Source organism: Daldinia decipiens, assembly GCF_022478715.1.
Source record: "Daldinia decipiens strain CBS 113046 unplaced genomic scaffold F4813scaffold_29, whole genome shotgun sequence".
Lineage (NCBI taxonomy): Eukaryota > Fungi > Ascomycota > Sordariomycetes > Xylariales > Hypoxylaceae > Daldinia > Daldinia decipiens.
Genome location: NW_026054572.1, coordinates 164,395 through 177,936, shown reverse-complemented (window position 1 = coordinate 177,936; position 13,542 = coordinate 164,395). Strand labels below are relative to the sequence as shown.

Here is a 13,542-nt window from a genome sequence, read left to right as displayed (position 1 = left end):
GGTTTACATGACAGGTTATCCACTAGATAGGTAGTTACCCCCCTGAGTCCCGGCGGCGCGCGTACTTGCTACTTCAGCCAGAGCTTGGTGGTTTAGGTACTTTGGAACGCCTGACCAACTTCTCCATACGGATCAGCTCCCGTTGGTGAAAACGAACGAAATCGGTGTTCACGTTCCCTTTTCGACCAGTGTGTAAGATTGTTGGTTCCTATAACGGTTCTTAGTGACAATCTTATTATAGGGCCGTTCATGGGACTTACGATATCCCTCATGGCAGGGGGGAAGTTGATATCTCTCGTGGGTTGGAATATTTCATACTCCCCGTTTATCTTATCCCGGGCGACGATGGTAATATCGAGGTTAAAGAGGCCGGCGTACTCGACAATCTTCCTATGTAGTGATCTGCCTCGTCTCTTGCGCATGACTTTGAGCCGGCTGTCCAGATTTCGGTTTTTGGCCATATCTTTTACTTAATAAATATTAATGGATTCTGTTTTTGACTGAAGATGGATTTATTTCTGGTTAGCCATACCTTAGTATTGAAATAGACTTGGGCTTATATCTACCTTATAGCAAATCTGTGACAAGATTCAACAGGTGTGTGTGGCCAATTCCGGCATGCTGCAACGTACCATTTCTAAATCCCTTGAGACGTCCATGGTAAAACATTCGGAGCCTAACTCCCTTATTTGATCGGACCGGCCATTTTAGGAATAGGTAGTCACTAGGTCATTGTGATATTGCAAGGGTTTGGCTTTGACCCTGGCCTGGCCCCCGAATTTCCTTTACTTCATGGTCCGCATGCTACCAAACGAGCGTGACTTCGGCTATAGATAGATAGGAAAATGGCGTCTAACACCCAATAACCAAATCGGCCCGAGTGGTTAAGGTGAGTTAGTTGGAGTACGAGAATAAAAGTTCAGTTGGCAAAGAAATATCTATTGACGACAAGGATGATTGAAAGCGCTTCGAAGTTAACCAGTTTACATAGGGGCCAAAGTCTTACAAAGATCCTATCTGTCAGATTATCCACTTGACCAAAAGGTAACTTGTAATGTCATAAAATGTCATTACTTATTATATGCGACAAATCTCTTATAATTATAAAGCCTTTAATAGGTACGTGCGCTATAATTATAGCGCTTACGCCAGCCAATCGAACAAATTTTTATCTATTTTATTATTTTGTCGGTTATGCACTAATGTACCACCGTAACTATACCTATCCCGTGTAGTCGGTAACCAATTAAATACGAATTTTCCAGTATTATAAAACGTCCAACTTCCCATCCTCATCCGTGTACCCACTCTTCTTGAATCGAAACCCTGAATAGCACCAACATGTTCCATAAAACAACACTCAATTCACCCCAACAGAGAGTGGCAGTGCTTCTATATTCCAGAACAGGCATCCGGAAGCGTCTGTTTGTATCTGGAAATGTCCCAGGCATCATGGGCAGCAGTAATAGTGCTACCGTAGTGGTCCACAGCTTTTTTAGTACCTAACTACCATGCGAGAGCATCGACGAACTCGCGAACTAATGACAAGGTATTATTTTTACAGCTTCTTGAGTGATGAAATTACCAGCATGTAAACTCGCGTACCTAAGGTATGCTTCTAAAATAAGCGCAGGCAAATAGTTCTCCCGCCTACGTATTAACAACTTAAATATGCGTCAACTTCAGAGACATATTTTCCCATTGTCATTCTATATCAACAATCAACTCCACCTGAATACAATAATCCACAAGTGCATTCATTGATCATTCATATCAAATTTAACCATGCCACCATCAATCACTCGCCAGCTAACAGTTCCTGAATCACCTAGCACAAGCGCTGGTGTTATGCCTAATGACCTAGCCCTCCCTCCACCCTCTCAAGACCTAGGCTATCACCAGCCTCAAGGTCTGAGTTTTGCATCTTCTGGGTCATTCTCCTCGCTCGAAAATTTCGATTTCGATACAGCATTATCCCAGGCACCGCAGACTGGGTGTCCAGCCGAACCCCCCAACATATTGTGGGACTCGTCCTTCCAGACACTTCCTAACTATCCATCACTCGATAGTTCCATCCACATATCCATTCACCTCATTACATCTCAAATCAACTCCCTGAATACTCGTATCAATGAACTGGAGGTGGGATATAAAAAAGCGATGGCTATAATTGAGGAGCTCACGGCCTGGTCCAAGAAGATGGAAAAACACTGCAACGAGATGAACAATACTTTATTGCGACTATTTGGGATGGTTCAAAAACCAGAGTTCCTCCGAGGTATGCTTGATGAAGCCTATGAACCTCCCCCTAGAGAAAAGTGGGCTTAGGAATAGGTGATCGATTCCATCTCATAGACTGCGTTATCGCATTCCATGATCACCCCCCAATAGGAAACCCAGTTCGCTTCCACTTTTTCACTTTTTCTATCGAAGGCATGGATGGCGGGGACTAGATATCGGAGGAGATTGGTAGTTTCTTTAAGTAGTGACAACGTAACAGAGAAGCGTTTAGTTGCAATTTCGATTTCGTGGTGTAGGATCAACGTCTCCTTTTCTAGTTTGTGTAATTGTGATACATCTTCGGCATGCTCCATATCCTCCAGACAATGAAAAATATCTTGAATCAAAAACTCAGTATTTTCGATCGGCATGATGAATAGATAGGCTGGGAGAGGTCGCGATTACGAAGAATGGTGTCAAAGGACAATGTAAAGTATCAGGTTAAGAGGCACGACGTAAAAGAGATAGAAATGAATAAGAAGGGGAATCGATAATATATTAAGCCAGATCCTGCCAGCCCAGTATTCCCGTAACACTAGAAAAAACGTATACGAGCGCAGGTGCCAAAAACGGCTGATATGGAAGTAGAAATCGGGTCCATCTACGAAGAAGGACAATGCCGTACCCCTACACCAGCAATAATAAAACCAAGTACCAAGCCGATGCACCATACTAGATCCCCATTTTCTACTTGCAGATACTCGACCTTCCGGAGTAGGGAGGGTGTTGAAAAGGTGATCGATGCAGCCAGTATCAAAGGAATAAATACTAGGACAGTAACGCTTATCTCTATTATGGCCTTAAGGAGGGGGATGCGGGAGAAGATGCCGAATGTGGTAATATCAATAGTACGTAACGCAATGATTAGCGCAGCAAGAAGGAGAACCCCCACCAAAGTTGTGATCAAGCAAGAACGGACATTAACCTTGAGGCCAACGGATATGAGCGGATCAATGCTGTCAAGGTCTAGGAGAGCGTTGAGGGGGCCTGGAAATAGAGATGAAATATCAGAAGGAATGTTTTGACAGCTAATGCTATCATTCTTAGCAACATAACAGATCTGATAAGTTCCAAGGGTGATGCTCTCCGGGACATTGCCTAGAGCCGAGACTGCACTTGTTGCTTGAGAAATACCCTCGGAAACTCGCGTGGCAATATGAGAAATGATGCTTTTCGCATCTGTTGGGAGTTCCGGAATGTTAGTGACATGAGGAAGGTCGGTGATGTCGGGAAGGTCGGTTAGGTCAGAAGGTGAGGGAATGTCTGGGAGTTGGGTAATGTCGGGGAGCTGGGTGATATCGCCAAGCTGCGTAATGTAAGGAAGTGGGTTGACCTTGGGAATTTTGAAGGCTTTTCGGGGTAATAGCTGTGGTAGATCCAACTTGATTTTGGCAATTCCGCTTGTGCCCATTTTATCCTGAGCAATGCTCACGATGAGAAAGATAGCACTACCAGCTAACAAGATTATCGACGCAATAGTCTTCATATTGTCACGAACTAAATGGAAGATGAGATAGTAGAAGAGAGACGACAACAAGATGACACGGACTTGACGAATTGAGGAAAACGCTACAAATAAAGCTTTGTAGCTTGCCTAAGAGGTAGGTACCTAACCTAAGGTACCTACCTAAATACCTAAATATAGGAAACAGGAGCCAAAAGCGGCCACCATCTATTCACAGGTATCCTTCTTCCGTAATTCCTGGGCTCTCTTGTATCTCATTTATAATAGGTATGATTCGTGCAAACCCTTGAGAGTACCTTAAAGCAATGCTGCGGAAATAGCCCTCTCGGCGGACGGCAGCGTCGAGCTTTTCCTGTGTAGTACTAATCCTCTCATCGGCCACTTTCTGTTTTTCCTCGACGCTAAGTCGCAACTTAATCTCAGCCTCTAGCTGGAACCTTAGAAGGTTTAGCTGTTGGGCCAAGTAGTCGTTCTGAACTTGGAGCTCGTTGATCCTCGAGGTAAAGCTTGGAGGTTCGGTACCAATAGAGACCTATATCTGTCAGAAGATATGGATGGCATGCTAATCAGTACCTACAAACGCATCTTGGCCTGGATATGAATCCGGAGTGGCTCTCACTGCCTCGAAAGTAGTTCCCACTCCCTCGCACAAGTCTTTGTATGCTCTAGCTGAGTGTTCGCTCAAATTCTTAGAAAACAGATGTTGCTTCTCGGGAAGCGCTCTCCATAAGTAACCATCCTCACGAGTCGATTGCAGCCTCACTTGCGATGGTTTTATATTTATACCCAAATGCTTTTCTGTAATCCTTCTTAGTACCGGTCAGATTCTTGCGGATAAAGAGCTAACCAATATGTTCACTTAGCTTCTCCCGACATTTAGTACGCCATTTCCCACGCTCTATGTTACTCTGTTTCGACATTTCTATAGCTTCGAGTAAGAAACGAAAATTCATTCTTCCTACATAAGCTACTTAGAGGATCTATCTGTCTTTTTCACCTTCTTATGGGCGAGTTAGGGTTACATCCGTCCGTTTCTAGCCAGACAGCCAAAACGAAACCGCTCACTGGTTGATATCGTCTACGCAGAGCAGGCAACTTACGTAGCCTCTTCAAACGACCATGTATCGAAGACAGAAGTGGCATCATCCCATGCATTTCTTATCTTAATCTTGGGCTGACGAATATCTTCAACCATATCGGCTTTTCTTTTCAACCCTCTTGCAGTTGCTATTAATAGTTCTTCCGGAACGCGGTGCAGGTCATGCATATGGCAGACGAAGGAATCGCCGTTTTTGAACTCCTCGGCGCAACGCTCGTCTGGGCAATGCTGTCTTTGCCAGCGCAACCCGTGGTCCCTAACCTCAGCTTCCCATTGGCTTTTGGTACAGAACTGGCGCAGGCGGCTGGCCGCCGAAAGGGACGTGTCCCATAGGCAGTACGGACAATAGCCTGGCAAGAATGTGCTTTCTACTCTCTCGTATGCTACCTCTACTGGGAGATGGTCCAGGCTCAAATGCGAGTGACAGTGTTGCTCCCAGGCATCGAAATCGTAGAGCCATTCGTTGCAAAAGAAACAAAACTCTGCAAAACGACGCGACTTCTTTGTGCAGCGGTAGACGTGTAGTTGGGTTCTGTTATATGAGCAACTGTAGGTACCTAGGCAGACCTCGTAATATATGAAGTGATACTTACTTCGGGTTGCATTCGCAAGGACATTTGTCAAGCCCTGGGCGGTAAACTTCCGACTTGCTCTGATAAAGGGCTATTAGTTCCCGTAGTGCTTCTCTCCCCTTTTCGCTGCGTAGTCTCGACGACATAGGTAGGAGGTCAGCCAGCCTACGACGGTTTGGAAGGATCGGTCTCAATCTCGAAAAGGGGCGATTCACTCCCCTGCAAGCATATACTTCAGATCCGACAATGTTTCCTGTGGACGTCTCTTCCCAATATTCCTGAAGCTTCATCTGTTCAAGTCGTTTTATATCCCTTCTAGGCTTACGGTTAGGATGAAGGAGGTTTTTGCATTCCTCCGAAGATTCGCTCCCCTCCTTTACCGTCAAACTCGCTGTTTCTAACTTCCCCTTTTCGAGAAGTGGAAGCTCCTTAGCCTTGTATTCTTCAGTTTGCATCAGCTCCCTCCTTTTCATTAAAGGCAACGATTGCCACAAAGATGGCTGCCATTCTACCTCGACTAGGCGAAAGAGCCTCCCGAGATTAATTGATCTGGCTTCTTTGTCCTGATATACTGCTTGGCTATCGATACCTCCATTTCTAGCTGCGTAGTGTTGTTGATGCATCTGGTTATTCTCATGGCCAGCAATCCTATTCCTTTGCGTATCCGAATAAAATGGTTTCAAGTCTAAAGACGTGAGTTTCTTACACATATAATCAATATTTGCAATCACAGTCAATACGTACCGATATTAGTAAGACCTTCTGCTCGGAAATCGTGAAATGTAGGTGGTTTCGGAAACCCACTTCTGATCCCTAATGCCCTTAATCCCTCACTTACCTCCCGCGCTCTTAATATCTTCCCACTCATTCCCGTGAACAGTGGTTGGTTTAAAACGCTTCGGTGCCAATGGATACGCATCATAGGTGTATCTTCGCATAGTTTTAGGTCGAGGAGTTTAAATAGCCCTTGTTCCCCGCGATAATCTCTCAAGGCTCCGTTCACGCAGAATATGACGAGAAAGAAGAGCAATGGGTTCATGTAGAGAGGCTGCGGAGCCCCGAACCCCCCTTCGTGAATATCTGGTTGTGGTCTAAATTCTCGTCAGGGTGTATACGGTGTCGTAAAATAGAGATCCCACCTACAGCTTGCTTGATTTGGGGTGCTTGCCCTTTAAGAACTTGGTAAGTTGCAACGAGAATTCTTCTAGCCCGTGCTCGTTTCTAAATACAATGAATTCTGTATCCTAAGCACGATGTTAGCGTCTCTCTACCTAGACTTATTCATTGTAAAGTGAACCTTATAATGTAGCCCAATGCCTGTACCAAACCTAGATCCAGACTCGAGGTAGTCAGAGATACGGCCGCTTGTGTAGGCACCCGCAGAAACAGCTGCCCAAAGATCTACGCGGAAACGTGGGCGTGAAAACGTCTTCCAATCTAGAGACCAGAGGAAACATCCCTCCCAAGCAAAAGTGACTTCAGTGGCATGTCTCCTTGGCCCCGAATCTGGTACAAGGTTAAGGAGCTTGCCTAATTCTCCTCGAGGTTCGATAAACTATCAAATATGAGCAGCTCATTCAGTTGTACCTAGGATTTCAACATCACAAACTCTCTTGATAGATGTGACAAATTCATCTCGTATAGGGCCTCGATATATTCGGTAGCCAGCTGTAAATTGCTTCCAGTAGGATTTTAAACCGCTATATGGCAGAGTATCCTCTGGGCTCAAATCTTTATGTTTACGTATTGCCTTTCCCATGCGAAGCACAAACTCCTTGAGATCGGCTAGATTATCAACTGATTTGGGACCCCATTTCTTGTTACTAGCTTAATTTAGTGCGCTGATTAGCAGATAAATTTGAAATAGACGCCTACTAGTCATCCCAATTTTGAAGTTGGCGGCGGTACTCTCTCTTCGTGCATTCGTCGACATTTTTAGGGACAGGGCTCTCGTTAACGATCGCTATGTTCACATCGATGTCATCTTCCATATAGTTCCTTCTGTGCGGTCCTCTGGGGGGCTTCATCGTAGTATCTACCTAGGTAGGTAAGGAAAGATTTCCAGGAAGTCAAAAATTGATTATTATGGGAGAGGACGGATCAAGCAACCATGAGAAGGGTAAAGCGAAGCAGGCCCCTTTTGTACCTACTCTGAGAACCCCTCTGCTATAAATGGCATCACCCCTATCTTCTGCATTAAAGTCTCAACACTATACGATTTCAGACTAAGGTGCTAGCACCTCTCATGATATTGTGAATGTATTTGACGAATGAATTCACCTAGCTCCCCTAACCCCATAAACGCCAGCGCTTTAGGAGATGCATGTCCCTATAGATTTAGTCGGGCGTCATCCTCCCCATTGGATATAATAATTACATGATTCATCACGTTGAACCTAGTCATTCCATGACATTAAGGGAGTACGGGTTGTGACGACGCTGAAAAGGTTTATTAAATTAAAGAGGTGTCCCCTGAGTACTAGTATCGAATTCTATCCTGTGATATGCAGTCATCAAAATCGCAGGAACCAGCCAGATCAGCTTCTGCTTATCTTTCTTTTCCATAAACTTATGCTGTAGCAGCTCTTTGATATTAGGGCTCGTAGTTGTCATAGTAAATAGCTCAAAGGCATCACGCGACCAGTTTTGGGGCTGTGTCAATCCGACCGTTGCCTCCTTATCCTTTTTCTTATCCATCAGTCTCATCACCATTCTGCTAAATGAGTCTCTAAGTTTTGCGACTTTACCCGATGAGCTACAATGTTCAATGTCACATATCTTAACATCACCATCAAAGTCCATGAGAACGTTGGCGCAAGATAGCTGCTCATGGACTAAACCGTGGGTGAGGAGAAACTCAACTCCCATGAGGACCTATAATACCAGTGAGCCTTGACATCGCTGTTACGAGATGACACACATACCTGATGCAGTATCGAACTGAGTTGCGGCTCAGTTGGATAAATCGGTGCTTGGCATAAATGCATGAGAGAAACCGGCATGAACTCGGAGATGAGATAATAGTCCTGGTCAGAGGATATATATATTTCGATATTCTTAACAATATTCTCATGAGATAATTGTCGAATATTCTGGATCTGCTCATCTAGATTGGAACCGGAAATTGTACGAATCATCGACTGCCGGCCCTTGCCGTCACGAGGGATGATGATGCCAAACGACGAACCACCATCCAAACGATATTTCCTCTCGTAATGATTCCAGGGTGAGCCGCTAATAACAGGAACAAGCCGAACTTCCTCAGGTAGTCGTTTCACTGGATATCTACTTCGGGTCCTGGGTGGCTTACTTTCAGCAAGGCGAGTAATATGATCACTAGGATGAGATGGAGATTGGCATTGGGCTGCGACTGTTTGCAAAGGAACGCTATCATCTTCCTTCGACAAGGCATCCTCAACAAAAAGGGTAATTCGTTTCTGAGAAGACATTTTCAGTCATTTCATGATATTTATCAGGTAGTTAGGACAGATATCAGAGGTTTGGGCTCATTGATATTATTTATAGAGGGAAAGCCAGCGGCTGATTTTAGCCTACACTCGGTTTGCGGCCGGAATCGTCACAATCATTTTCTACTTGAACACATTGATCAATCCCGACGAACGATGATGCAGTATTTAACAATTCAATTTTTTTTTTACTAATTCAATCAGAGCGGCTACTACTAAACTACCTAGGTATACAAAGATTTGAAAGACATTAGTGAACCCGACTCAGAACAATGTTTTTCAATATTGAGACTCAATCCAAACAACTTGATGCAGAGTTGAAATCTAAATTTAGTGGGTATGCAAAGGTCGCATTGGATCTTTTGTCTTTTGATACAGGTGAAGAACCTGACGAGGAAAGGATAAGGCACCTTCAGAGAGTTTTCAAGCGAGTTGGATGCGATCGATACAACCCAAACAACTACATTTCAGGGACCATCTCCGCGGATGTACTACACGCGTCTCTCAAGCAGTCAAATCTGAGGCCGGGAGACTTAAAGGGTCGTGAGCTACCCGAACTTCGTTTGCCGGCTGGCCAACAAATACGTTGTCTCGGTGGACGTCATCGTATACTTGCACTTAGGAAGTACAACCGCTCCGCATCGTGGTGGCCAATTAAGTTATTCGTCGGTTAGTAAAATCCATTTAATCCATGAAAGGTATAAATACTGATTTCTCAGATCTTACCCCTGAGGCCTGTCGGTTGGTGTCAGAGGGGTTTGCTAACGAGGCAAAATATTCGGACGGCGAAATCGTTGCAAATATCCTTCGCTATCCAGAGCATTCCGTAGACGCGAATCAGTGGTGGGCGAGACTTGATAAGAGTAAACCAAGAACACTAAAAAAAATCCTCAGTCACCCTACATTAGGACCGGCTTTTAAGAAGGTGTTGAGCATTCCGGGTCTCCGCCCTGGGCTTCTTTTGGCCCCTTGGCATAAGATATTGAATTGCGTCGAGGTAGGGCCCCTAAAAAAAGAATTAGTAGACACCTCACCCTTTTTATTTTCTCTTTACTAACTATTGACTTCCTAGGAAGTCATCCATTACCTTGGCGAGATCTACCGGACGTGGGTCTACATTGTAGGGTCTGAGAGTGACCTTAGATTCGTAGATAAAGACGCAGTAATGGAACTTCAGTCTCGCGTCCCGGGGGTGTCATATTGCGATGAACGTCATGTCGAATACGAAATGCGAAAAGAAACCATATTTAGGGGCGTAACAGGTATGAGAGAAAGGGAGTTCATCTTACGCAATCTGAAGCAGGTTATGCGCTTAATCCCATCCATCCACACTCTACAGCAGGATTTTAAATACCTCCGACAATGTGCCTATGTTATGAAAAAGTTGATCGGTGATGGGATTCAAGCTCCAATCACCGTACGCATCATGGCTCAAAACTCATTTCGGGGCAATCAAGGGCAGCCCGTTAATCATGAGGGAAGGTTTCTACCAAGCTTGAAGATTCTTTATCTACATATCATGCAAGATATTTGTCAACTTTCGGGGCAACCTCCGCTAAAGGATAGTGATAAAGAACCAGATTATGAGTTATTGCCTAATAATGCGATATCCTGGCATACGTTAGCGGTCCGGGCGAGGGAGCTGGGCTTCTCTTCCGACGAGATTATTCGTCTATGCCACACTGATCCCGACCGAGAAATGGCTATCAAGGCGTTGTATGAAGCTCGACCTCGGGAAAAGTTTGACTACGGGCAGAATTTTGAATATATAGTAGCTTCATTAGTCACAGCCTTTCGGATAGTACAACCAGTCGAGTCCCAGAAATCTCCGCCGGGGCTAACCTCACATACGGGAGAGCGAGTCGAAAGGAGATGTGGTCGTGTATACTCGAATACTTACGATACAGATCGCCATTTCATAACCCTGGAGAACGTCACTCATGAAGTACAGAAGGACGTCGATATTACCTCGCTCTTCGTCCGGGCATCCGTTTTCCACTTGTTCTGGGGCTGGGAAAGCGATGATCAGAGCTACGTACGGGGCAACCTAAAAGGCCCATCTCACAACGATAAAGAATTGGATGATATAATAGAGGAAGACGAAGTCACAATCGACGAAGGGTCTCATAATCAAGTATGGAAAGACGTCACGATAGAAGAAAATGTGGAAATGGATGAAGCACCTATTGTACCGCAACAGGAAGTAACCAGACGGAAGAAGCCACAGCAGGATAATGGCCAATTTATATTCGGGGTTAAGAAAAATAATATGGTAGGTGTGAATAAGCGGAACACCCTACGACTTCATAAAGCAATAGCAGTTGCAGATGCACAACCTAAAGAACAGCAGTCTACAAGTCTAGCCCTAGCAACACCGGCGCCCGTCCCTTCTGGACTCATGCCGCAAAGCGAATCCCAGGTCCCACCACCAAAAATGGTCATACTAGTACGAGAGAAAGGGGACTGGGATAGTATAGGAGAATATCCACGTGAGCATATCGTGGATAAGTTAAAGGAAGCATGGAATATGCGCGAGGGTTATAGCTTGTATACTAGAGATGGTCGCGGCATCGCCTTAGATGACTGCCCAACTCATAGCGATTGGTGCGTATGTCTTAGTAAGGATGGTCCTGGCGAAGGATTTCCGGCGGAAGAGACGCTATGAGTAAGAAGGCTGCTTTGAATGGAAATGGGAAAATGTATTGCTACGATATTATAGATAATCTTTACTAAACTTAACTTGAAAGCATCTGCTCCTCGATTCCAGCCAAGTTCAAATCCTGACCCTTTTCAAACGATACAGCTCCATCCTGAATTCCCGGCAGAACCCAAATATCCATACAACTTGTATAGACTTCCATACGCCCCTGGGGTGTCGTGTTGGTAGGGATGGTGGGCCATTCCCAAACCCAGTACAAGGTGTAGTTATCATGAATGTCCATAGGAAGTCGCAAATCGTTCTGGCACCAGAGATCGGCTCCTTGGGGGCGCATTGCGACTTTAGAATACGTTCTCTGGCGCTGTGAAGAGATTGGCCCGCTGTTAATTTGGTAACATCTCCCATCATCGAAAGGTCGAGTGGCGAGCAATTTACCCCTTCTATCTCCTCCTGTTCCTTCAGCATTCCAGACGCGATGAACAGATAGAAGACATTCATCTTTAATGGGAAACGAAGTACCGTAGATGAACACAGTAGAACTTTCAGGTTTTTGTGGTGTGTTGTTAAGGAGGGTGACATGGCCATTTTCCTGGTATTGTAAAGCCACAAAGTCGCCGGGTCGGGCCTGTAGTGGAGGGAATGCAACGTTGAATTGATCAACTGTCTGTTGGGTATCCCGACAAATGGGATCAGAAGGAAGGATTCCCAAGCTTTCGTCTCGACCGGGAGGCGGAAGCAAATATTGTTGCTTCAAGTCATTAAATGTTGCGTCATATCGTGACATAGCGCCGCGAATGAAGCCTTCATTTCCGACCATAGTTCCATTTAGGCCAAGAAGCCTTAGTCGTTCAACCCATGAATGAGCCATAGAAAAAGGTAGTATTAAAAAAAGGATATTCACGAGCGTCATATTGGAGACCTGCGATGAAATACTATTCTTCCCAGAAAACTACCTAACCTAGGAGATACCTACCTCCTAACCTAGTTGAAGCAGTTAGAAGATATTCTGGTTTCTTATATAGGTACCTACACCTACGCTACCGAGTGCATGGACACCCAGTATACCCCGAGTAGAGGACGGATTCAGATATGGCCAAAAACCGCACGGGGTCAATTATGTCTACAGGCCTACGCATTTGCCAAACTTGTCTCTCGACCTCACCGTTTTTCATCAGAGGTCCGTTTTATTCGTACGCCTCGCATAAGTTAGGAGATACTTAAGGTATCGCATAAACCTTGCATAAATCCAGCGCCTCCGGAGACATGACTGAGTCGAACCTGAGGAAAAAGCGGCGGATGCACTATACCCAATTGATCCAAAAAAAGACTCGATGTAAAACCTATAACCTAAATTACCTTATTACAGATCAGGGCGCTGAGTTGGATGCTGATAATGGGCTTCCAGATCCGCCAAGTCCCGAAATATCCATATGTACAGGGGGCCCCCAACATATCCTTATGTAGACCGCATAGGGCTGTTTGTCGTTGGTAGACTGTTATTTTATTTTCTCTCTTAACACTGAGGCGCAGGAGGGCGCAGCTCATCCCAAAGTTATCCTTGACCATCAACCCAAAGTCTAACCCAATCAGGCATATGTGGATCATTTTACACCATAATAGTACTAGCGCACCCAAAACTCAACTACCATTTCACTAACATTATATTTATATAAATATACGCTTTTATACAGCATTATAAGACTTAATGAAATATAAATAAATTTAATATAATCGATTATTAATTAATTTTTATTTTTAATCTTTTTAATATAAAATATTTATTTTAAAATAAATAAAAGATAAAAAATAAGTAAGCGTACACTTAATCAATTCTTAATCGATTGGAAATTAATTAGATAAAACGCGCTATAATATAAGGAATTTAGTGGTTATAATGCGCTGTACTTACAGGGCATTTAACCTTATTTTAGCGATTAAAAACGCCAAAAACTCACCCCAAAGTCGTACAAAGCTCACCCCAAAGCGGACCCCGTCAAATG

The 13,542-nt window shown here is 44.4% G+C and overlaps 7 protein-coding genes across 7 annotated transcripts; 2 read left to right on the top strand and 5 right to left on the bottom strand.

Moving 5' to 3' along the window:
- Positions 1-51: 51 nt before the first annotated feature.
- On the bottom strand, positions 52-723 carry F4813DRAFT_160522 (uncharacterized protein). Its single transcript, XM_049239077.1, has 3 exons — positions 567-723; positions 261-500; positions 52-208 (listed from the first exon to the last, which is right to left on the bottom strand). Exons 2-3 carry the CDS (start codon positions 459-461, stop codon positions 74-76), a joined length of 336 nt encoding a protein of 111 aa, XP_049097442.1. The 5' UTR covers positions 462-500; positions 567-723; the 3' UTR covers positions 52-73.
- Positions 724-1,373: 650 nt separating this feature from the next.
- F4813DRAFT_160456 (uncharacterized protein) lies at positions 1,374-2,605 on the top strand. The gene is made up of 2 exons (XM_049239076.1): positions 1,374-1,549; positions 1,833-2,605. Exons 1-2 carry the CDS (start codon positions 1,512-1,514, stop codon positions 2,326-2,328), a joined length of 534 nt encoding a protein of 177 aa, XP_049097441.1. The 5' UTR covers positions 1,374-1,511; the 3' UTR covers positions 2,329-2,605.
- Positions 2,606-2,609: 4 nt separating this feature from the next.
- On the bottom strand, positions 2,610-4,327 carry F4813DRAFT_160440 (uncharacterized protein). Its single transcript, XM_049239075.1, has 3 exons — positions 4,323-4,327; positions 3,830-4,277; positions 2,610-3,777 (listed from the first exon to the last, which is right to left on the bottom strand). Exon 3 carries the CDS (start codon positions 3,764-3,766, stop codon positions 2,882-2,884), a length of 885 nt encoding a protein of 294 aa, XP_049097440.1. The 5' UTR covers positions 3,767-3,777; positions 3,830-4,277; positions 4,323-4,327; the 3' UTR covers positions 2,610-2,881.
- F4813DRAFT_160421 (uncharacterized protein) lies at positions 4,304-7,578 on the bottom strand. Its single transcript, XM_049239074.1, has 7 exons — positions 7,292-7,578; positions 7,026-7,239; positions 6,714-6,971; positions 6,560-6,660; positions 6,161-6,507; positions 5,438-6,101; positions 4,304-5,376 (listed from the first exon to the last, which is right to left on the bottom strand). The coding sequence occupies exons 1-7, from the start codon at positions 7,441-7,443 to the stop codon at positions 4,842-4,844; spliced, it is 2,271 nt and encodes a 756-aa protein (XP_049097439.1). The 5' UTR covers positions 7,444-7,578; the 3' UTR covers positions 4,304-4,841.
- A 73-nt stretch (positions 7,579-7,651) lies between these two features.
- On the bottom strand, positions 7,652-8,952 carry F4813DRAFT_160371 (kinase-like domain-containing protein). The gene is made up of 2 exons (XM_049239073.1): positions 8,341-8,952; positions 7,652-8,290 (listed from the first exon to the last, which is right to left on the bottom strand). Exons 1-2 carry the CDS (start codon positions 8,863-8,865, stop codon positions 7,874-7,876), a joined length of 942 nt encoding a protein of 313 aa, XP_049097438.1. The 5' UTR covers positions 8,866-8,952; the 3' UTR covers positions 7,652-7,873.
- F4813DRAFT_367122 (uncharacterized protein) lies at positions 8,881-11,640 on the top strand. The gene is made up of 3 exons (XM_049244127.1): positions 8,881-9,552; positions 9,603-9,880; positions 9,956-11,640. The coding sequence occupies exons 1-3, from the start codon at positions 9,156-9,158 to the stop codon at positions 11,546-11,548; spliced, it is 2,268 nt and encodes a 755-aa protein (XP_049097437.1). The 5' UTR covers positions 8,881-9,155; the 3' UTR covers positions 11,549-11,640.
- F4813DRAFT_367121 (uncharacterized protein) lies at positions 11,562-13,032 on the bottom strand. Its single transcript, XM_049244126.1, has one exon. The coding sequence runs from the start codon at positions 12,450-12,452 to the stop codon at positions 11,619-11,621; it is 834 nt and encodes a 277-aa protein (XP_049097436.1). The 5' UTR covers positions 12,453-13,032; the 3' UTR covers positions 11,562-11,618.
- Between the last annotated feature and the right edge of the window lie 510 nt (positions 13,033-13,542).

Excerpts from the sequence above, each read along its gene's own strand:
- F4813DRAFT_160440 (XM_049239075.1), bottom strand. The coding sequence starts at position 3,766 with ATGAAGACTATTGCGTCGATAATCTTGTTAGCTGGTAGTGCTATCTTT.
- F4813DRAFT_367121 (XM_049244126.1), bottom strand. The coding sequence starts at position 12,452 with ATGACGCTCGTGAATATCCTTTTTTTAATACTACCTTTTTCTATGGCT.
- F4813DRAFT_160456 (XM_049239076.1), top strand. The coding sequence starts at position 1,512 with ATGCGAGAGCATCGACGAACTCGCGAACTAATGACAAG. Across the intron at positions 1,550-1,832 it reads ACTCGCGAACTAATGACAAG|CACAAGCGCTGGTGTTATGC; the intron begins GTATTATTTTTA and ends TGAATCACCTAG.
- F4813DRAFT_160522 (XM_049239077.1), bottom strand. The coding sequence starts at position 461 with ATGGCCAAAAACCGAAATCTGGACAGCCGGCTCAAAGTCATGCGCAAG. Across the intron at positions 209-260 it reads CCCCTGCCATGAGGGATATC|GAACCAACAATCTTACACAC; the intron begins GTAAGTCCCATG and ends GAACCGTTATAG.
- F4813DRAFT_367122 (XM_049244127.1), top strand. The coding sequence starts at position 9,156 with ATGTTTTTCAATATTGAGACTCAATCCAAACAACTTGATGCAGAGTTG. Across the intron at positions 9,553-9,602 it reads GCCAATTAAGTTATTCGTCG|ATCTTACCCCTGAGGCCTGT; the intron begins GTTAGTAAAATC and ends CTGATTTCTCAG. Across the intron at positions 9,881-9,955 it reads AGATATTGAATTGCGTCGAG|GAAGTCATCCATTACCTTGG; the intron begins GTAGGGCCCCTA and ends TTGACTTCCTAG.
- F4813DRAFT_160421 (XM_049239074.1), bottom strand. The coding sequence starts at position 7,443 with ATGAAGCCCCCCAGAGGACCGCACAGAAGGAACTATATGGAAGATGAC. Across the intron at positions 6,661-6,713 it reads GCATTGGGCTACATTATAAG|GATACAGAATTCATTGTATT; the intron begins GTTCACTTTACA and ends CATCGTGCTTAG. Across the intron at positions 6,508-6,559 it reads CACCCCAAATCAAGCAAGCT|ACCACAACCAGATATTCACG; the intron begins GTAGGTGGGATC and ends ACGAGAATTTAG.
- F4813DRAFT_160371 (XM_049239073.1), bottom strand. The coding sequence starts at position 8,865 with ATGTCTTCTCAGAAACGAATTACCCTTTTTGTTGAGGATGCCTTGTCG. Across the intron at positions 8,291-8,340 it reads TCAGTTCGATACTGCATCAG|GTCCTCATGGGAGTTGAGTT; the intron begins GTATGTGTGTCA and ends CTGGTATTATAG.